Source organism: Balaenoptera ricei, chromosome 5 (genome assembly GCF_028023285.1).
Source record: "Balaenoptera ricei isolate mBalRic1 chromosome 5, mBalRic1.hap2, whole genome shotgun sequence".
Lineage (NCBI taxonomy): Eukaryota > Metazoa > Chordata > Mammalia > Artiodactyla > Balaenopteridae > Balaenoptera > Balaenoptera ricei.
In genome coordinates this window covers 38,140,369-38,163,546 of record NC_082643.1, presented here as the reverse complement: position 1 = coordinate 38,163,546, position 23,178 = coordinate 38,140,369, and the positions used below count along the sequence as shown (strand labels likewise).

General features: G+C 33.2%; 1 protein-coding gene across 1 annotated transcript in view; it reads right to left on the bottom strand.

The window, feature by feature from the left end:
* Positions 1 to 5,293: 5,293 nt before the first annotated feature.
* Positions 5,294 to 23,178, bottom strand: part of RBM46 (RNA binding motif protein 46) — a 78,266-nt gene continuing 60,381 nt past the window's right edge. Inside the window, exon 5 of the mRNA XM_059923961.1 lies at positions 5,294 to 5,493. Coding sequence (XP_059779944.1) covers positions 5,294 to 5,493 — 200 coding nt within the window. The remainder of the gene's footprint in view (positions 5,494 to 23,178) is intronic.

Genomic DNA, 23,178 nt, shown 5'->3' with positions numbered 1-23,178 from the left:
TATCACCTCACACTGGTCAGAATGGTCATCATCAATTAATCTAGAAACAATAAATGCTGGAGAGGGTGTGCAGAAAATGGAATGCTCCTGCACTGTTGGTGGGAATGTAAATTGATACAGCCACTATGGAGAACACTATGGAAGTTCTGTAAAAAACTAAAAATAGAACTACCATACGACCCAGCAATCCCACTGCTGGGCATATACCCTGAGAAAACCATAATTCAAAAAGTCATGTATCACAATGTTCACTGCAGCACTATTTACAATCGCCAGGACATGGAAGCAACCTAAATGCCCATCAACAGATGAATGGATATAGAAGATGTGCCACATATATACAATGGAATATTATTCAGCCATAAAAAGGAACGAAATTGAGTTATTTGTAGTGAGGTGGATGGACCTAGAGTCTGTCATACAGAGTGAAGTCAGAAAAAGAAAAACAAATACCTTATGCTAACGCATATATGTGGAATCTAAAAAAATGGTACTGATGAACCTAGTGGCATGCAGGAATAAAGACACAGACGTAGAGAACGGACTTGAGGACACACGTGGGGAAGGGGAAGCTGGGACGAAGTGAGAGAGGAGCATTGACATATATACACTACCAAATGTAAAATGGATGGCTAGTGGGAAGTTGCTGCATAGCATAGGGGGATCAGCTCAAAGCTTTGTGATGACCTAGAGTGGTAGGGAGGGTGGGAGGGAGTCTCAAGAGGGAGGGGATACACGGATATATGTATACATATAGCTGACTCACTTTGTTGTATAGCAGAAACACAACACTATAAAGCAATTATACTCCTTTAAAGATGTAAAAAATAAAAAATTTAAAAAAGGAAAAAATAAGTCATGAGATGTAATGTACAGCATGGTGACTATAGTTAATAATACTGTATTGTACATTGAAAATTGCTAAAAGAATAGATCTTAAAAGTTCTCATTACAAGAAAAACTTGTAAGTATGTGTGGTGATGGACGTTAAGATTTATTTTTATATACAAATATTTAATCATTGTTATAAACCTGAAACTAATATAGTGTTATATGTAAAATACATCTCAATAATAAAATAAAACACTTCTGGAATTTGTTATCCATATTTATTTTTACTTATGAGTAGTTTGCAAATTGTAGTGTTCTCTAGCTGTGCGAAAGGTGTGGATCATGTGTGGCTTTATTTGCTTTTGGTTGTTCTGTATAGTTTACAGAGGATGTGTAAAGAGATTTGGGTTTTGGTGAGTTCCATTATTTCCAAAATGTTTCCCCTTAGCCAACTGACTTCAGGAATCCCCATAATACAAAAGATTGAGCAAAGGACGGCAGTATAGCACAAAGTTCTTTAGACTGTGATATGCCATTTCCACTTGATGGTGGTGCTGCTGGACTTGTACGTGGTGATAAAGTAACACCCAGTTCATGCGGGTCAGTCTCTATTAAGCCAAATCAAGAGCTAAGACCTGTTTTTCAGAAGGAGGAGAATTATTTGCCTAAAATAACACAACTTTGTTTCAAATCTTAGAGGTCTTCATTGTTTTTACTATCAGATTATACATGCTTCACGCACACATAATAATTGACACATTTCAAGTACGTTGAACCCATTGAGTCAAAATTGGTGAAGTGAATAGCTGATTGCATTGCTGCATTTACCACATGTGTTTATTTTGCCCTAAATCCCTACTCAAAACCCATTAACTTCTGGTCACTCAGTAAATACATCAGTGTAGTTTTTCCTAATGTGTTTTTGTTTGGATATGGTTCACTAAAGATCTTCATTTTGTTTCTGAGAACAGATATGTCTTTTTAGCTAAAAGAAATTTAGATAAAATATAGGATAGATAGATAGATAGATAGATAGATAGATAGATAGATAGATTATCATAGCACTGTGTCTGAAGTAAAGGAAACTTTTAAAGTGTGATCTTGTATGCTTTCCTCATAATCATTTAGATTTTTGTAATCCTTCCACAGTTTGGTGTGCAAATATATAAGCACATACAAATGTTTTCTCCCTCTTTACCCAAAATACATCATAGGATCTTACACACATATTTCGGAAACTTGCTTTTTTCACATCTCTCGTTCTATATTAGGAATAAAGAGTATTGTTATTCTTTTGTACAACCTTTTATTATGCACCAATAAATTTATTATTTTACTTAATCAGTCCCCTAATGATGGGTATTTGGGTTAAAAAACTATTTCAATGAATAGTGTTTTACACATACCATTTCGCACACATATGCAAGTATATCCCAGAAGTAGGATTGCTGGATCAAAAGATTTAAGTATTTGTAATTTTGGATGATAGCTGCCAAATTGTTCTCTACACCAGTTTATAATCCCACCAGCAATGTATGAGAATGCTCATTTCCTTCAATGCCTCCAAAGGTTTAACAACCTTTTGAATTTCTGCAAATCTGAGTTTTTAGTTTGCATTTTTCTTATGAGTGAGATAAAGCACCTTTTCATACATTTAAGGGCCATCTGTCATCTGCCTTCATACATTTTGTGCATTTTCCTCTTGAGTGGATGATCTTATTGAAATTTAGAAACATTAGAGATTAGCCCTTTGTGAAACAATTCGCCATTATTGTTCAAGTTCATCATTTGTCTTTTGACACGACCCACGGCACTTTCTTGCCACACAGGCTTTCCTTTTTAAATTGGACTTACCAAATTTTTCTATTATGGCCTCTAGATTTTGAGTCATAGTTAGGGAAAACTTTCCCACTCCAATATTGTAAAAGAAAAACTAAAGAGAGGTAAGGTTAAACTTTCTGCATAACCTTTCTTTCTGCTTACAAGGGATTTTATGCAAGCCAAGGGATCATGGCTACTTAGTAGAACATCTCAGCCACAGCCCCTGGCACAAAATTGTACAAAGAATTTGATAAAGAGCTGTCTTTAGAAGTGTTTCCCTGCCCAATGAGCTGCAAGCTAAGAAACTTACCAATAATGGCTGTGGTCGATAGCTTATTATAGAGCCTGTGCTACAAGAATTAATGCAGCAAATAATTAGTAGCTATGTTCACAAGTCAAATGAAATTTCATATGCAGTATGAATAAAACTGCTCAACCATAACATCATAGAAAGAGACAGTGCTTGATATGAATGCACTGATTTATATATTTCTGGTTGAAGGTGGCAGAAGGAATGAAAAACCAGTACAAATAAATGACTACTATATTCTTTATATAATTATACCTAAACAATATAGTCTACCATTTGAGTGCCTTCTACTTAGCAAGTGTTTTACCTTTAACATTATAAGGTTTATTTATATCGTGATTATACAGATTTGAAAGTATGGCTCAGAGAGATTAAAAAATGTGTACAAGTTCAAAGAGCTGTTACTTGGCAGAAGTGGTAATCAAACCTGATGCCAAAGCTTATACGTTTCCCACCATATAACTATGGACCTCCAAATACACTATGTGGTCAGTAAGCTCTCTGAATTGTTTGCGATATACAATTGACCCTTGAAGAATGCAGGGGTTGGGGGTTCCCACCCTCTAGCACCCATGGTTCCATACTGGCTGATTCAACCAACCATGGATGGTGTACTACTGCAGTACATATTTATTGAAAAAATAATCCATGTATTAAGTGGACCTGTGCAGTTCAAACCCATATTGTTCAAGGGTCAACTGTGTAGTATTTTAAGTGAAAAAGTTATGTGGGAACTTGTAATTATTATTATTTGGGCCATTCCAAATGTTTCTATGAAAAACTAAGTTGTCTGTTTATCTTCTGGTTTGCAATCTGAGTCACCTCTGCATCCCAAAGGTATTTCCACAGTAGCTAATGAAATAAATACTCGTTATGCTTGCTGAAGGAGTGATATGAACATGTGAGTCACAGGAGTTAAAACTGTAAAATCAGATGTCAGAAAAAAATTAATGCTAGTTAAGTATAATGTCTATGCTCATTTAAATTAGAAGATCTAAGGCAGTAACCTGGAAAGTATTACGTATAGTTAGATGGAATGAACTTTCTTTAGAGGATGAAAAAAGAAACTAATTTACTCTCCAATAACTTCTGCTAGAAAAAACTTTAGTAGAAGAAATATATGCAACTATTTCATATTCTATTAATGAAAACCCTATACCCCATACAATGAGTTGATCAATAAAGTTAATGTCTGGTATTCTAAGAGGAAAGATTTTTGTCTCTATAAATTATGCAAACCGCCATTAGAAACTGATTACAGATGTAAAATAGATGCTAATAAACTATTAAACAGTCCAAATGACCTGGATTCATTAATTATTCATTAAAAAGTGAAGGAAACGTCACTGGGTTCATGAACAAAGTATTTCTATTGGTCCCTGAAAAGGACTTTGGTTACGTTTCACAAAACTATTAATTTTCTTTCTGCAGTATCCTTTGCTTTGGTCCCAATGAAGACACTGAGCCTATGTATACCAAGTAGGGGAAATCGTTCTCAGAAGGTCAAGGCGATTGTGAGAGCTAATTTTTTTGTCCATACTAATAAACAAAAGTGAAACACGTGCATATTAGAAGCATCGTATATTTAATGTCAAAGAACTTGAATTCAAGTACAAAAATTAACACATGATTTCAACATTAAAAACCGTAACACTTATTACTCAAAGAACTATACAGTGAATATCAAAAACACAAATGGAGCATAACTATAAAAACCTTAAATACATTAACAGCAAAATTATAATGTATTTCTACAACAAACAATTAACTAAAATATTTATAGTTATTTTCAAGGACCACAATGGTAGATTGCTTTTTCTTTAGTACTGCACAAAATCTGCGTCTTAATCTTTTTGCCCTTCATTTCTTTCTACATAATAGTTAGATGCTTCTGTTTATATAATTGTTCTAATCGCTAATACAGATAGTGATCCTTGGTAATCAAATCTAGTGTAACCATTGTCTGCAAGTGCTTTAATACTTGAGAAACTCTATTTAGCAAAGTTATAATGAAAAAATTTAATGTAAACTTCTGGGTTCTACTGACCACTCAGGAATCAGAAGTTATTTAAAATCCCAAAAGTTTAAAAAGAACAGCAGTTTGTTATAACTTTATCAAGAGAAATCACTAAGTAACTTTTTAAACTTAGCATTTTTAAAAGTTTTACAATGGGAGGTTATTCTGAATTGTGACTGATATTTACTATGTTGAAATAAATATATAATTATCATTTTAAAACCAAATGTACAAACCCGATTCTAAAATAAAACAGTATTTTAATTTGCATGTTTTACAAGGAAACTTTCATACCCCTGTTTATAATATTTTCTTCAGAAGAATGAGGCCTGATTGGAGATATATAGCCGCTGTCCAACATGGCTGCCATTAGCAAGTGATACTGTTGGTGACAAGGGATAGCTTGGATAAGAATAAGGCCTTGAAGTGTAAGGAAGCAGGCTGGGAGGCCCAGAAGAGAGGGTAGCACTAACAGGGGAAAGACTATTTATTGAGCTGCGACGGAAATTGTAGTCTGTAAATAAATACGTAACAATTATGCTTCACATCTTTATGGTTACAAATTTAATTCAAAGAAACAAAGCATTAAAACTATAATCACAGTTTAACATAATGTTCTAACATTCAAAATCCTGATAATCTTATATTGCTGGTAAAGACTGTTTCAGCATTCACTGCATTGCAAATCCTGGTAATTTCATCAGTCAGTATTACGTAAACTTTCACTGACACTATGCTTCAGAGATCTTACTAGAATGCATTCTTGGATATCTATTAATTGTTTTGTGTCTTTATGATCACCGAAAAAGAGAACCTCTGATTTCTCTTGCTCTATCCACAAGGAAGCTCCTTTTAAATCTGGTACTGACACTACGGGATCGTCCAAGAAGAAAAGACATAAAACAGTGAATTCATATTTGCTTCTTTTTTGAAACTGTATTAGGTATCAAACCAGCAGACATATTTACCCCTGGACTGCAAAAACTGTCTAATATTTCATTATTTAAATACTAATGTAAACATTTATACAACCCCACAAACCAATTTAACATTAGAATCCTACTGGTACCATAAAACAGTAAAATGAATCACCTTTATAAAATAAACTTCAAGAAACCATTATCAACTTACAGTACAGAAAAATCCAAAAATTAAACCAAATTATTTCTTTAGAAACCAACATTTGAAATACTACTGTTCCACAATAAACATTCATCTTATATATCAATAATTTCCTGCTTCATTAGTTATAATGTTTATAGATGTGTGTGAGTACTAAAGACCAAATTTGTAAATCCTGTACTTTCCAAAAACTCAACTATGTTCTTTGGTGTAGAGTAAGCCAAGGGTGTGAAAATGACTATGAAGTGATTATTTATAAAAGGTATGGTGTTTCTAGGAACAGAAGAAATTAGGTCATCTAATGCACAGGTAAAGTTTTTTCTATATTTTCCTGGTGCTATAAATGAGGCCTAAAAATGAATGTTAACTTAGTATTGTCATGGGACTTAATATTAAGCCAACAGGAATGAGATCAACTGCAGGAGAATAAGTTCAAGCAACATCAGAAAGGACCTAGTTAAGAAAAAAAATGGAAAAAATAAAAATCAGTTAAATATAGGTTTAATTTCTAGCCTGTAAAACTCTAATTAGAATAATTTTATAACCTTTTTATTTTTATTAATGGTACCATAAGATCAATAAAAGCAGTTTGTTCCAAGAAGACATAAATACATTCAAGGCATACAGTTCAAAATATTTTCAGTATTTTGAAACTGGATAAGGAATGACTTTGACACCATTTGCTTTTCTAATATCCAAAAGTAGGATAACTCTAGGTATTAGAGAACTTTTTTCTTCTCTTAATGGATCCACTTTGCCTGAAGCGTTATGGCATTGAGTATAAACAAAAACCTTAGTGTTCCTGATAATTCAAATAACTGCTAAAAAAAAAAAAGTTCTGATTCTCTCCTTCTAAACGTTATCACGCAAATACAATAAATTCCTTATTAAGCAGGTATATATAACTAGCTCTTTCAAATTTTAACAGTGTGGTATAGACAACATGATTTAGAAGAACAGATCTTTAAATAGTTATACTTCTGTATGTGGGGAAATGTAGTTTTCAGAGAAATCACTTTCACTTTGGGTTTATATCCATTTAAGATCTAATGCAGCTCATTCATGAAATGTGGATAAAAAAGAGATCTTCAGGAGAAGATTTCACAAAGAAGATAGACAGACAACTGGCTACTAGCAGAGTGCTTATCAGGTCTGAAAATTTGTATTTCTGATATTCCCCTGATGTAAACCTTCAATTTACAAATACCCTAACGGACTGTTTTATTCTCACATTTTTAAGGAGACTAAAGTATCATATTAAAAGTTCACTTTGATGACTTTATTCATAGAGGATAAATCAAGAAAAAAAATTTCCCCCTAATACTACAAAGATTAGGAAATGAAAAGCTTCAGATGTTTATAAGCATTTCAAAAATAAATTTTTACAATTTAAGAATCTAAATATATTTGGGAAAAATCTGGGTGATTAGAAAATATAATACATGTCAAACTTGAGACAATAACTGTGAGATAAACCTAGATGAACCATGTTTTCCCCTAACATACAACTTACATATCACAGACAATAAAAATCAGAAAACATCACTGATTAACAAATTAACAAATGAATTAATATTCCTAACATATACTTACTTGCCCACCCCTGCTTTTTCTTCCCAATGAACATCCTTAGCTCTTCAATCCCACTGTTTCTGCCTCAGACTGGGATATTACTCCCCTTTCCCCCTCTTCTTAAGGGAATGATACAGAGCCAATTTCAGAATTTAAGTTTTACACTGAGAATTATTCAACTGTCTTAATTAACACTTTTTAAACTGAGGTACAATTTACATACAATAAAATGCATACATCCTATGTGTTCATTTCAGTGAGTTCTGATAACTGTATAAACCTATGTAACCAACACCCAAAGCAAGATATAAAACATGTCCATCAATCTAGAAGCTCCCATTATCCATTCCAGTCAAGAGCCCTTCTGGTTGCCGCAACTAGAGAAAGCCCTCGCACAGAAACGAAGACCCAACACAGCCATAAAAAAAAAAAAAAAAAAAAAAAAAAAAGCTGGAGCGCAGCAACGAAGACCCAATGTAGCCATAAATAAATAAATCCAGTAATTATATATATCCTGAAAAATACGACTATTAGGCATTACAATTTGGGGGTAAAAAAAGTGCTAACTTGTTAAATGCTAACAATAAAAAAAAAAAAAAAAAAAAAAAGAGCCCTTCTGTTGGAGGCAACCACTTTCTGATTTCTATCACTATAGCTTCGTTTTGACTGTTCTTGGACTTCAGATAAAATGTATTCTTAAAGTATTTTTTTAAGTCTTCTCTCAACATAATTTCTAAGATTCATTCATATTGTATATATCAGTAGCTTGTTCCTTTTTATTGTTCAGTAGTATTCTATTGAATGAATATACCACAATTTCTTTATCTGCTCACACTCACCTGTTGATAAAGATTTAGGTTGTTTCTAAATTTTGACTATTATGGATAAAGCTGTTATGCACATTCTTATACAAGTCCTTTTGTGGATACATATTTTCATTTCTTTGCGGTAAATAAGTAAGAGTAGAATTGCTGGGTGGTAGGTTAGAGATAGATACTGCCGAACAGTGCACTCTGACCATTTTTACACTCACATCAATAAAATATGAGAGCTCCAGTTGCTCCAAACACTCACCAACATTTGTTATTGCCAGTGTTTTTAATCATCGCTATTCCAGTGATATGAATGGTATCTCATTTTGGCTTTAATTTGGATTTCCCTTATGACTAATAATGTGTTTAGTGACCATTTGAACATCTTTAGTAAAGTATCTGCTCAAGCCTTTTTTTTTTTTAATTTTATTTATTTATTTATTTGGCTGTGTTTGGTCTTCGTTTCTGTGCGAGGGCTTTCACTAGTTGCGGCAAGCGGGGGCCACTCTTCATCGCGGTGCGCGGGCCTCTCACTATCGTGGCCTCTCTTGTTGCGGAGCACAGGCTCCAGATGTGCAGGTTCAGTAGCTGTGGCTCATGGGCCCAGCTGCTCCGCGGCATGTGGGATCTTCCCAGACCAGGGCTCGAACCCGTGTCCCCTGCATTAGCAGGCAGATTCTCAACCACTGCGCCACCAGGGAAGCCCTGTTCAAGCCTTTTGATCATTCTTACTAGCTTTGTCTTTTTACCGTTGATATCAATAAAGTTTTTGACTAATTAGATTCTCTAAATCAAAATATTAAATAGCAATAGGTTGAGTCCTCGGAAATCTCTAATTCAAACCACCTCTTTCACTGAAGAATATTACAGACAAAAGATGGTTGATTAAGTGACTGTTCCATATTCCCACAGTTAAATGGAGAAAAAAACAAATTAAAAATTAGGCTTCCCAGTTCCTAGGAAAGTATTATTTCCACTTGATCAAGCTTTTTTACTCTGGCAATCTTCTCAAAACTGGGTTGAGAGAAAGCGTTTCAAAAGGTTGTTGTGGTGCTTCTCTGGTGGCGCAGTGGTTGAGAATCTGCCTGCCAATGCAGGGGACATGGGTTCAAGCCCTGGTCTGGGAAGATCCCACATGCCGCAGAGCAACTGGGCCCGTGAGCCACAATTACTGAGCCTGCACGTCTGGAGCCTGTGCTCCGCAAGAAGAGAGGCCACGATAGTGCGAGGCCCGCGCACCGCGATGAAGAGTGGCCCCCACTTGCCACAACTAGAGAAAGCCCTCGCACAGAAACGAGGACCCAACACAGCCAAAAAAAAAAAAAAAAAAAAAAGGTTGTTGTGCGTAGGGGGAGAGAAATAAAGTAGAGGGCGCTCTAAGCTACCTGGCTTCTGCTTGAGCCTACCCACGCCCACACTTCCCACTTCAACTCACACAGCTCTGCATTCCCTTGCTTTATGTGCTAAACTTTTATGTAACACTTCATTTGAAGAAAAGACCCTTCTGCACAAAAATAAAAAACGTATGAGAGTAACTTGCTCTAATATAACGCTTTAATATAATTATTAGAGATAACATTTTGATCAAATCCTCTAAAATTTCACATTTATATGTTGAATGGATACATTTTTACAGAATAACTTTGACCTATATTAAGACTAGTAAATAGGCTTAACCTTAAGTGACAATTCTAATTAAGCAGTAATCGCTAAAAGGACTGTGGGTTCCAAAAGATTCTGAAGCTGTGTCTGGAATGAGCAAGAAAGTGAGTAGTAACTGTAGCGCCACATCTGACATGGGCGCAAGAGCAGAGCCTGGCAGCACATTCATCACCTGCTTGCCAGTCCCGCCTCTGCAGCGATTATAATTTGGTCTCCTACCTTTCTCTGTCCAGCACAAGAGACGAATACCACCAATATGTTCCTCAGTGAAAACTAAGCAATAGATATATACTGATTTACTCTCTTCTTGTTTGTCCCTTTTTTGTTTCTAATTCTCTTACACCTCTTGACCGAACATCACAGATTCTCTAGCTGCTTTTGTTTCATATGGAGAGGGAAACCCTTAATAGAGACTTTAAAGTGAGTTCAGTTGAAAGTGTCTTCTCATACTAATCTTTTTCTTTTAGTTTGTTTCTGACCAGATATTCTTTAAACTGATTTTCCATTAGAAAGTAAATTCTTCATAATTGGTTTTTTTACTTTTCCTTGTTAGCTCTGAGTTCTACCTTCACACCCACCCCCTCTCTTTTTGATGCACCTTTTTAAAGTGTACAATTCAGTGGTTTTTAGTATATTCACAAAGTTGTGCAACCAAACTCCACTATCCAGAACATTTTCGTCACCCTCAACAGAAACTCTGCACAATCTAGCAATCGCCCCCCATTCCCTCTCTGCCAGACCCAGCAACCACTAATTTTTCTGTTTCTATAGATTTGCCTATTCTGGATTTTTCATATAAAAGGAATCACATAATTTATGTGGTCTTTTTTAACTGGCTTCTTAGCATAATGTTTTCAAGGTTCATCCATGTAGTATGTATCAGAACTTCATTCCTTTTTATAACCACTGTATGGAGATACTGCATTTTGTTTATCCATTCATTAGTCAATGGACATCCAGGTTGCTTCCACCGTTTGGCCGTTAGGAATAATGTCGCTAAGGAATAATACGCACAAGATTTTGTGTGGACATATGTCTTCAATTCTCTTGAGTAAATAACTAGGAATGGAATTGCTGGGTCATATGGTAAACTCTATGTTTAACTTTCTGAGGTATTGCCAAATATTTTCCAAGGCAGCTGTACCATTTTAACACTCCCAACAGCAATGGATAAGGGTGAAGCACCTGATATTTTGACCTATGAAATACATTTCCCACCTTAATACATATTTTAAGCATTTCTTTAGATTTCTATGAGATCTTTATTAAAATTTTTGAAAAAAATTCATTTTACTATTTTACTATTTTACTACATTTTACTACTAAAATAGTAAAATTTCATTTTACTATTTTACTATTTCATTTTACTATTTACTATTTACTATTTCAATTTCTAACATTCCAAGAGCCATAACTATAATAACTCAATAACCTTCTTTTACTGAACCACTGAATTTCATCTGCAAAACAAGTTTTTGGTAACAGTATTTATTATACATACAAAGACAGAGATTTACAAAAATCATCTGTATTAGAATATTAACATTTATCATTTATTATTTTGTACTTTCTCCTAGTACAGAAGACCAAGAGCTAACTATAAGGCAGAGGAAAGAATTTTCAGAGTTGGTAATTATTAAGCAACTTATAACCTATGAAATATTTAAAAATCATTAACTATAAATTTTTAAGTGATACTTTTGGCTGGAATACACTAGTATTATCAAATTTACTGGCATTCTTACTTCATTTACTTTCCCTACTTCAATTCAATTTTTAAAAAGTATTTTTATTGTCTACTTAATTTTTCCTATCAGGTGACTGACAGCAAAGGGCAAAAAGTAGACGTGCAATGACCAATATTTTTTCTAAGACTAGGCCCACAGGGTAACTCAGGCCACTATTTCTGTTTTAAGATGATTTATAGGAGGGTTTGAGTATGATAATCTTAGTAACAGGTGGCTGGATAAGAAAATTATTGTCTATAACTGTTTCCTTATAAGGTTCTAATTAATTAGTTCTCTGATTTTACTAGATGATTATATTTTTCAGATTCAATTTTGGGGGAAAAATCATCTATTTCTGTTTTCAACTAAATTATTTTTTTAATTTACAACGTATTTTCCCATATAATTTTGAAAGAGTGATTTGGATTTTAAATTCTTACTCTGAAACTTTGATATTGTATAACAATCATAAACATATACTTTGTCAGATATCAGTACTTTTATTTTTAAGAAATTACAGCCGTTTCATTCTAAATTATCTCTAAAGATTATAATTTAAACCTTCAAAAACAAGGGTTTGAAATCCTAGAAAATGCAAACTAATGTCACTATAGTGACAGTAATCAGTTCAGTGGTTGCCTGGGAAAGACAGTAGAAGGAGGAATGGATTATAGTAGAGGTGATAGAAATGTTTATTTTCTTGATTATGGTGTCATTTCACAGACTTATACATAAAGCAAAACTGACCAAAGTGTACACTTTAAATATGTGCATTTCATTGTATTTCAATTATACCTCAAAAAAGTTATAAAGAAATCCCAAGTGTTTCTGTAGGTTAGTTTAAATGTTTCTCAAACGACATCCCACACAATTCAAGTACCCTGTCAAAACAAGAATCCCTTAGGCCAAAAAACATTGGGAAAATTTTAGGAAAGATGGGTTTAACAGCTAAACAAATTGCTACTACAATTATTCAGGATGCTAACATGCATTATGATTTCCAAGGGGAGTATATATAGTACATGGTTCTTCCCAAACTTGACCATAGAAACAGTTATTTCACTCAACAAGTTGGCAAATCAGTTTGGGAAGAACTTTTAATAGGGATACTATATAATGGGAAAACATTAAAAACAAATCAGAAAAATTCTTAAAATACATTAAACACAGCAATTACAAACTCAAATGCCTTCAGAGGCCAAGATGTAACAAACAAAAGAAGAACTCAAAAAGGACCAAATATAAAACAAATGCTGTCCAGCTATTTGTACTGAAATGAAACCCAGTTGCTTTCCTTTCAAAAAACTGAAGAGACCAAACAAATCATATCAAGAGCTTCCAGTTTGCTACCTTTGTATTAAGAGATTGAATTATGTCAAATTCCTTTTAATGCTAGTTTCTATACCATTTTGGAAAGAGGAATAAAAGAGCAGCCTATGAGAGGGAAAATTATGATCCAAGCTATAGCAAACTAGGATTGTAACCTACTCAAGAACACATGGATTACTACCCAGGGAACTACAACATTCTTTTTGCCTCTACATGTAAAAAGGAGTTTGGATAGTAATAATCTTTACTCAAACTATAAACTACCTTTAGCTTCCTACTAAAACTTATCCTTCTCAGTACCATGTAGGAAAAACTAAACAGTGAATCCTAATAAACATAACTTTTATTCTAAATTGTATCAATAATAATTTTGGTTTAGTAAGTTTGAAAAAACTAGAGTTTCATTTTCAAATAAGTTTGAGAAATTCTGGGTAATCTACTTTATAATACACTCATTCCAACTACATCTACCTTAATACTGTTTGCCATCCTGGTGGTTCACAATGTACACACTAGCATGTTAAAAGTTTTCAGAAGACCTGAAACATAGAAGTCAGTTTAACTTTTTAAAACTTTGCTTAATGCATCTATAATTAACAAAGCTATAATAATTAAAAATTTTCACAAGGTTTCATTGAACAATTTTAAATATTTCTTCTTAAAACCATAAGAAGAATAATTTATAACTGGCTTTCTGGAAATTAAATATATCACTTAATATTCCTAAGAGACTTTTTCTTACCTGTTTATTTTCTCCAAATTCTTCTACATAGGTCCAGGCTGAAGAGGTTGTGTTCCCTGTCTGTAAGCAGTGAAGACAGAAAATAATTGAGTCTTTAGATTGTTGTTACCCCTTATCTTGGAAGTGCATGGAATCCTTGATAACTTTAGGTAAAAACTATTTGATCAGTAAATATGAAAATAAATTTAGAGGAAAAGAAAAAAGTGATAGTTATTTCTGAAGTTCTGCAAAGATGAACAAAGAGAACAGTACTTTGATTTTGGAATGAAAATTATGAGTTAATACATTAACAGAAAAAACATATCTTTCTATACAAATTAAGTCCTTATTAGTTGGTTTTTCCAAGAAGTACTACTCTACCAATAAAATAAGAAAAGAATTTTAAAAACAACTGAGATTGCCCAATTTTTGATAAGAAGATAGCCAAAGAATCTAAGTGAATTTGAAAAATATCAATATCCTTTCTTTTCACCTTAAAAAGAAATAAATGGTCAAAATAATACAAACCATAAAAAATATTTGGCTTATTAACAGCTAAACTTTAGAAGCCTAGTTTAGCCATATATAGTACAACTCTGGACATCCATCCATTTTGGTGGATCTCTCTTCATAGGAATGTATATCCAAAGCTATGCTAAGAAACTGCATTAGAGTATGAACAAATGAAAAATGTTTGATGATCCACATAAAACTACAGATTTTTAAATACCCATCTTGAAGATAACTCAGCAGAAAAAAGAGTCACAATATTTTCTGATTTTTACATAACAAAACAGGTAATTTAATCAACTCCCCCCAGTGAGAACTAGAACACCTAGACAATTATTAAAAGCAAAACTACCTACATGAAAGCACTGAGAATGGCCAAGACTGAAGAACTGTGGGACTGTGATCTTAGACAAGAAACCCAAAGAGGTGTGCACATCTTCTGGAGGTGTGTTTTGCCTAGGAGGATTGGCCAATTCTAAAGAATCTGAAAGGCAAGGGAAGATGGCAAGAGACAGACAAATTTCTGAGGATAAGAGGACAAAAACTGGAACTGAGGAGCTACTGATGAGGCAAGTCTGGAACCGTGAATAAAACTGAACCAGAAGTAGACCAACTTTAATGATGACTAAATTCAAATCTTCTCAATCCCTGCCTGGATTAAGACAATCTGGGATTGCCAGTCCTTTGGTCACCTTTCTGAAGCAAAAATAAATCCTCTCTGAATAAAGTTAACAGCATGTTCGCTTTCAAATTATCTCCACATTTTTTCATATACAATATCTGGAATTCAGAAAAGAACCAATCAAATAAAGAGATAAAACAATGTGACCTAAAAGCACAAGAAACAGAAGTCAACAGTAACAGATCTACAGGAAATGTAGATAAAGTTTTCAGAACTAGATAATAAAATAATTATGACTAATATACTCAAGGAAATAAAAAACAAACCTGAAAATTTTGGAGGGAAAGTGAAAATCATAAAAAAAAGTCAAATGAAATTTTAGAACTGAGAAATAAATTCAAATAATGGTTTTATCATGTTAGACACAGATGAAAAAAAGAATTCATGAACCAAAAGACAGGTCTGAAGAAAATATGCAAACTAAACATACAAAAGAATGGAAAAGAACAGAAAGAACATAGTAGATAAACGGGATACAGTAAAACGGTCTAAGAAATGTATAACTGGAGTACCATATAGAAAGGATAGACAAAATGGGACAAAAGCAATATATGAAAACAGAACCACTTAGAACTTTCTAAAACAAGTGAAAAACACTGATCCACAGATTTTAGAAGTGGTGAAAGTCCCAGTTAAGATAAAAACTAAGAAAACTACACATAAGTCTATCACAGTAACACTTGTGAAAATCACAAGAGAAAATATTAAAAGTAGCTGGGGGGTGGGGAGGTTTACAATAAAGGAGTAATAAGCAAATTATAGCTGACTGCTCAACAGAAACAACAGAAGCCAGAAGACAGTGAGTGGAATTAATAACCTCAAAGAATTAAAGGAAAGTAACTGCTGATCTAGTAAAAATACCCTTTCAAAAGGCAGGTAAATTAAAGACATATTCAGGCAAACAAAACTGAGGTAACCTGTCATAGGTGTATTCATACCAAAGAAAACACAAATGAATGTTCTTTGAGCAGAATAAAGAAATAATCATAGCTGACGCATAGGAGGAAATAAAGAGCAAAGGAAATGATATATAAATGGTAAATGAATACTAATCTATATTAACTAAAAATTATAATTAGGTATGTGGGGAGTTAAAACATATAAGTTAAAGACATACAGAAATATCAAGACACTACACAAAACTGGAAGAGAAAATTTAAAAAGTTAGAGTGTACTAAGGTCCTTGCATTGTCTGGAATGGAATAAAAGCACTAATTAATATTAGATTTCAGTGAGTTAAGAATACATGTTGGAGTCTACAGGGTAATAACTAAAAGGATAATAAAGACTCTATGACTAATACAGCTAAAAGAAGAAGAGAGAAAAGGGCAAATAAATAATCCATCAAAAGAAGGCAAGAAAGGAGAAAAGGGAAATAGAATAGGGACACAGAATAAGGAATAGAAAGCAAATGGCAAGACAACAGACTTAATTCTATGCATTTCAATAAGTATATTCAGTTCAAGCTGAGCAAACTCAAAACACAGACTTTCAACAAAAACAAACTTCAGCAACAACAACAAAACCTAACCATATATTGGGCTCATCTTAAGACTAAGATACAGGGAAAGTAAAAGTTAAAATATAGAAAAATATATGCATGCAACCCTAATCAAAAGAAAGCTTGTAAGTCTATGTTAATATCAGAAAAAGTATTCTTTAAGGCAGGAATGCATGATAGAGACAGAATGACACAGTATAATAATAAAAGGTACACTTCACCAGAAAAATGTAACAATTCTAGATTTCTATGCACCTAATACACAACCTCAAAATATAAAAAGCAAAAACTGACAGAACCAAAAGGAGGAAAAGATAAATTTGTAGTCATAGTAGGTGATTTTCATGAGCCTCTCATAGTAATAGAATAAGCAGGCCAAAAATCATGAAAGATAAAGAAATTTACATACAATTAGTAAACTTGGCCTAATTTATATTAAGAGTTGAACTGTGTGCCCAGAAAGATATATTGAAGTCCTAACCCCTAGTACCTCAGAATGTGACCTTATTTGGAAATAGGGTAACTGCAAAATGTAATTAGTTAAGATGAGGTCATACTGGAGTAGGGCGGACCCTAATTCTACTATGATTGATATCCTTATAGGAATAGAGAAACGCAGAGAAGAGAATGCCACGTAAAGACACAGAGACACACAGGGAGAAGATAACCATATCCAACACAGGCAGAGATTGGAATAATGCATCTATAAGCCAATGAACTAAAGGGCTACTGGCAAACACTAGAAGCTAAAAGTGGCAAGGAAATTCTCCGCTACCAGCTTCAGAGGGAACATGGCCCCATCAACACCTTGATTTCTGATTTCTAGCCTCCAGAACTGTGGGAAAATAAATTTCTGTTGCTGAAGCCATCCAGATTGTGGTACTTTGCCACAGCAACCCTAGCAAACTAATACACAGCAATTAACAACTGCAAACACATCCTTTTTAAGCAGGCATGAAATATTTACTTTAATTGGTCATTAAAAAACAAGACAAAGGACTGAAATGATACATAATATACTTTCCAATCATAGTAAAATAAAAAAAATATAACTACAAGAATCTTCATATGTTTAGAAATTTATACTCGTGAGAAGAAATCCAAATATTTTCAAAAAGATGATGATAAAAATAAAGTACATCAAAACGTATGTGATGCAGCTATAACCATACTTAAGAGATCAATTTGTAGCCTGGAAATGCATACAATGTAATAAAAGAAAGGCTGAAAACTCTAAACTAAGATGGCTTCTTAAATGATATTCCACATATCCAAAAAATATACAACACCAATCTTAAACAAACTCTCCCATAGAATGGTAAAAGAGAAAAAACTTCCTAATGTTTCTATGAGGAAAAGTATGGGCCAATCTTATGAATGAACATAGACATAAAATCCTAAAGAAAGTATCAAAAATCAAATTCATCAATAGTACATAAAAAGGATAATGTACCATGACCAAACTGGGTTTATTTCAGAAATGCAAGACTGATGTCACATTCAAACATCAATCAATGCAATTCACCACATTAAAAGAATAATAGACAAAATGATATAATTATCTAAATAGATACAGAAAAAATTCATCACCCACTTGTGATAAAACCTCTTAAAAAACTAGGAAGGGACTCGAAGGGACTATTCTTACTGTGATAAAGGGCTTCTATAATAAAAACCACAGCAAACATCATACCTTAATGGAGAAATATTGAAAGTATACAAGGATGCCTTCTATCATTATTTGTATTCAAGACTGGACAAGTGGTTCTAGCCAGTGCAATAAGGCAAGAGAAAAAAGAAAAGTATAAGGGTAGAAAGGAAGAAAAAATTTCTCATTATTTGCAATTGACATGACTGTGTATGTAGAAAAATTTTAAATAATGTAGAGCCAAAACAAACCATTATACTCAAATGTTTTATTCAATACATAAAAAATAAATTGTATTTATATAATCAGGAACAATCAAAAATAGAAAAGGCACCTTTTACAATGGCATTGAAAAACATTAAATACCTAGGAATAAATCTAATAAAAAATGTAGGAGATATTTACACAAATATTTACAAGCTACTGAATGTTTAGAGAAATTAAAGAAAGTCTAAATAAATGGATAGATCTATAATTTTCATGGATCAGAAGGCCCAATACTATAAAAATGTCATTTCTTCACAAATTGAGCCACAGGTTCAATTCAATTCCAATCAAATTCTCAGTAGGATTTTTTTGGTAAAAATTTACAATCTGATTCTAAAATTCATGTGGAAATATAAGGGCTATGATGAGTCAAGACAATTATGGAGAAAAAAGTTGGGAAGATATTCTCTACCAAATATTAAGATTTTCATAATTAACACACTGTAATAAAATCGATCAATGGAAGAGAATACTGAATGTATAGTAAGACTTATACACAGGTATGTGTATATAGGTATGTGTATGTGTGTGCACACACATACATACAATATATACTTCACAACCTCACTAAATTTGAAAGATAAAAAAAAGTTTCCAAAAGATAATACAGGAGACTATTTTATCACTTCAAGGTAAGCGAAGATTTCTTAAGCAGGGTACAAACAGTACTAACTTTAAAGACTGATAAATTGAACCACACTAAAATTAACAACTTCTGTTTTTTTCAAAGAGTATCATGAAGAGAGTAAAAGGTAAGCCACAAGTGGAAGAAGGTATCTGTTAAAGTATATCTCCAACAAAGGGCTTGTATCTTAAGTAATAAAGAAAAAAACCAGATGACCCAATACAATAAAGGGACAAGAGACTTAAATCAAGAGACACTTCATCAAGAGGATATCTTAATGCCCTATAACCCTATTAAAAGATGCTCACTATCATTACTAAATAGTGATACAGAAGTTATTATCTGAACGAGACAGCAATATATACTAACCAGAATATTCAATATTAAAAGACTGATAATACCCAAGGTATTGGCAGGGATATGTATGCAACAACTGAAACCCATGTGCTGCTAATAAAGTGTAAATTGGTATAATCACTTTGGAAAACTGTTTGGCATTATCTACTCAAGTTTTAAAAATATGACCTACCACTTTCACTCTTATGTATTCAACAGAAATACATGCAAAAACACCATGTACAAGAATCTTCACAGCATCATTATCTCAAACAGCCCAAACCGAAAGTACTCAAATTTCTAACAACAGAAATAGCAATAAATTCTATGATTTCGATTGAATCCTTACATTGATAAGAGTGAATGAACAGTACTGCTACATGCAACAACATGGGCCAATCTCATAAACATAATGTCAAAATAAGCCAGACAAAAGTTTACAAAATTTTGTACAAATTTCAAAAACAGAAGTAGTCAGAAGACTGGTTTCCTTGGGAACAGAGAGAGTAATATCTGAGCGGGAGTACAAAGGAGGCTTCTAGGGTATTGATATTTTATGTCTTCACCTAGTGGTTACACTGATGTGGTCCCTCTGTGGCAATTCACAAAGTTTTCAGTTATGAATTGTGCACTTTTCTGTTTGTATGTAATGTAGTAAGTTATAAAAAAGAGGAATTAGAACATACACATAAAGAGAAGTTGATCATTTATAATTATAAAAAATTAAACCACTTAATAAAGTTACAATCAATACAGAATAACATATAAAAGAAAAATGATTCAAAGTAATTTTAAAAAACTATAATGGTGATTTTCAGTAGAGATGTTAAATGGAATTACTATTAAATATGGAACAAGTCTTCCTTCCAAAATGCCTTCACAGACTACCACCTGGACCTGGAGTTTTAAGAATTAGTTTTCTGTTAATCTTTAAGTTAAATGAAATCAAGTTCAACAGGAAAAAAATGCTGGGATTTCAATTACTGATATAGGACAATTACACCTCTGTTAATAAATACACAGAAGAGATGGTGAAAACCTATCAGCAGAACCTCAATTTAATATCAAACACAAGGTTACTACTGGTGCTTTAGTCCAGTTTAATTTGCCATTTATTAGTGTCGTTCCTTTAAAAAAAAGACTGATATATTCTGATAAATTATTTTGAATGAGATTATTCAGTAATCAAGGCACAGAAAGGGGCCAGGAAAAGAAAAGGTATATTGAAAGTCAAGAATAAGAACAGGATACATTAAACTTCAAAGGTCAGAGACAGGATCTTGTTTTCTGAAAACTGAAATAATTGGATATGTTATTTTACTCTTCTGCTATGTAGGAATAAGAGTCAAAAGAAAGATAAACTACGTATAATTTCCACTAATTAGGATTCTAATTTTCATTATACTCATGAAGACATGACACTGTAGAACTATGACTTGTTCTATAAAGATGTGATGAAAAGTTTTAAAAGTCACTTAAGGGCTTCCCTGGTGGCGCAGTGGTTAAGAATCCACCTGCCAGTGCAGGGGACACGGGTTCGAGCCCTGGTCCGGGAAGATCCCACATGCCACGGAGCAACTAAGCCCGTGTGCCACAACTACTGAGCCTGCGCTCTAGAGCCCACAAGCCACAACTACTGAGCCCACGTGCCACAACTACTGAAGCCTGCGCACCTAAAGCCCGTGCTCCGCAACAAGAGAAGCCACGACAATGAGAAGCCCGCGCACAGCAACAAAAACCCAACACAGCCATAAAATAAATAAAATAAATAAATAAATAAATTTATTTTAAAAAGTCACTTAAAACTAAATGTTACAAGTATATTCTGTATCTTTGAAGATTTTACTGGTTTCAGTTTGAAGAAGATTTCCATATACATTTTATAGTAAATGGTATGAAGATGAAAAGCTGTTTTTCAGACTCTCGGATGTGTCATACTGCTATTTCTTCTTCTGAAAATAGAAAATGACTAAATGCACAGGATTCCAGTATATTCCAAATAAGACTGCTATATTAGCATCCTGAATTTTCAGGGCTTTTCCTGCCTTTAGGAAACTAAACTGAAACAACTCCATCTCCTAGGTCTATACCTGTGTAGAAGAATGAAGAAATGCAATGCTAATATAAACTAAGTTTAGAAATAATACACAATAAGCTATTGCCAATTATTTTCCACTTGTGAAGTCCTAACAAATGGCACTAAATAGAACTGTGGATTACATAATGAACTTAGGAAGCTATCATAATGTTCATTAAAATAATAATAATATTGTACATAATACAATCCATTATATTCTATACTACATTTTGTTGACAGAGATAAAAACATGAAGTTTTTCTCAGATAGTTTAAAAGCAACTACTACAACCATACTCTCCTGTTCTTCCAATATCCAAATTTCATTCATATATATACATACACACACACACACACAATACATATCTACATATTCAATATGTTCATAACACATAACATATTCAAAATAACCCACGACTCAGTCTATATTTCAAAGGTTTCACTATTTTAAAACTTTATCAGCCTTTTAAAAATTATTTACTGTTCATTTCTACTTCAGTGAGATATAAATATATATCATCCTGTTAAGCACCATTCATAATTTGATTGTGTGTCTGCACCTACCAACTCTATATCTCAGATATTTCTTTTTTAATCCTTTCTTCTTTCTGCTCAAAGCACAGCCAAACTTAATCTTTCCTCAGAATTTTATCTTTTAATCTTACAGAATGTAGATCACTCTCAATTATTTGAAAAGCACCACATGCTGAGTATTAAAGGAGGAGATAGTACTGACCTATAATAAATGAAGGACATAATAACAACAATTAAAAAAAATATATGTACAAAGTCCCCTGGCTTTATAATCCTAATGGATCAAAACTTTATAATAGTAAATAAACAGTAATATAAAAATTACTAAACTGTTGAGTAATATTATAAAGAACAAATCATTCTCAGTTACAATGTCCAAGAAAAGCTTTGTATAACAGATAAAGTAGATAAAAGTAGAATAATATTCCAAGTAGAGTGAGCAGCACTAGGAAAAGCTTGGAAACACCAATGAGCATGGCAAGTTCAGATAATCAAAGCAAGAGGTATTATCTATGGTTAGGTAAGATGGGGCCAAACAATAGAGCATCCTGAACAGGAGAATGTGGAGTTGAGAGGACTTTATTACATTACAATAGCAAGCCACTGTAGGTTCCTGAGCAAGGAAATAACAATGAAAAAGAATAATCAGACATAACTGGAGTGATAAATTATGTAGCTGAATTACAAAATAAGACGTTTGGAGCATAATCAAAAAGTAAAATGAGAATACCAAGCAACAAGAGACCATGAAATAGATGTAAACAAACTTTGCCTATTTGAAATTCTGTCTAGCATCTGATGGAGGAAAAAGACACATATCTTCTGCCACCCTGACATATATACCATCAGCTGGCAATGCTAATCCTAGAGTAAACTTAAAAATCTCAAAGCTACAATGTAAACAAGATATGTTTGCAAGGTCTTTGTAGCTCAGAATGATTCTTCCAGGATTCAGACAGATGTCCTAGGTCCACACTACCTGGAGTGGTCTGGTATATGGGCTTGTTGGACTAGTGGAGATAAAACTGTCTCTGAAAAGGAGATAAAGTATGAAACAAAAGCCCATTACACTATA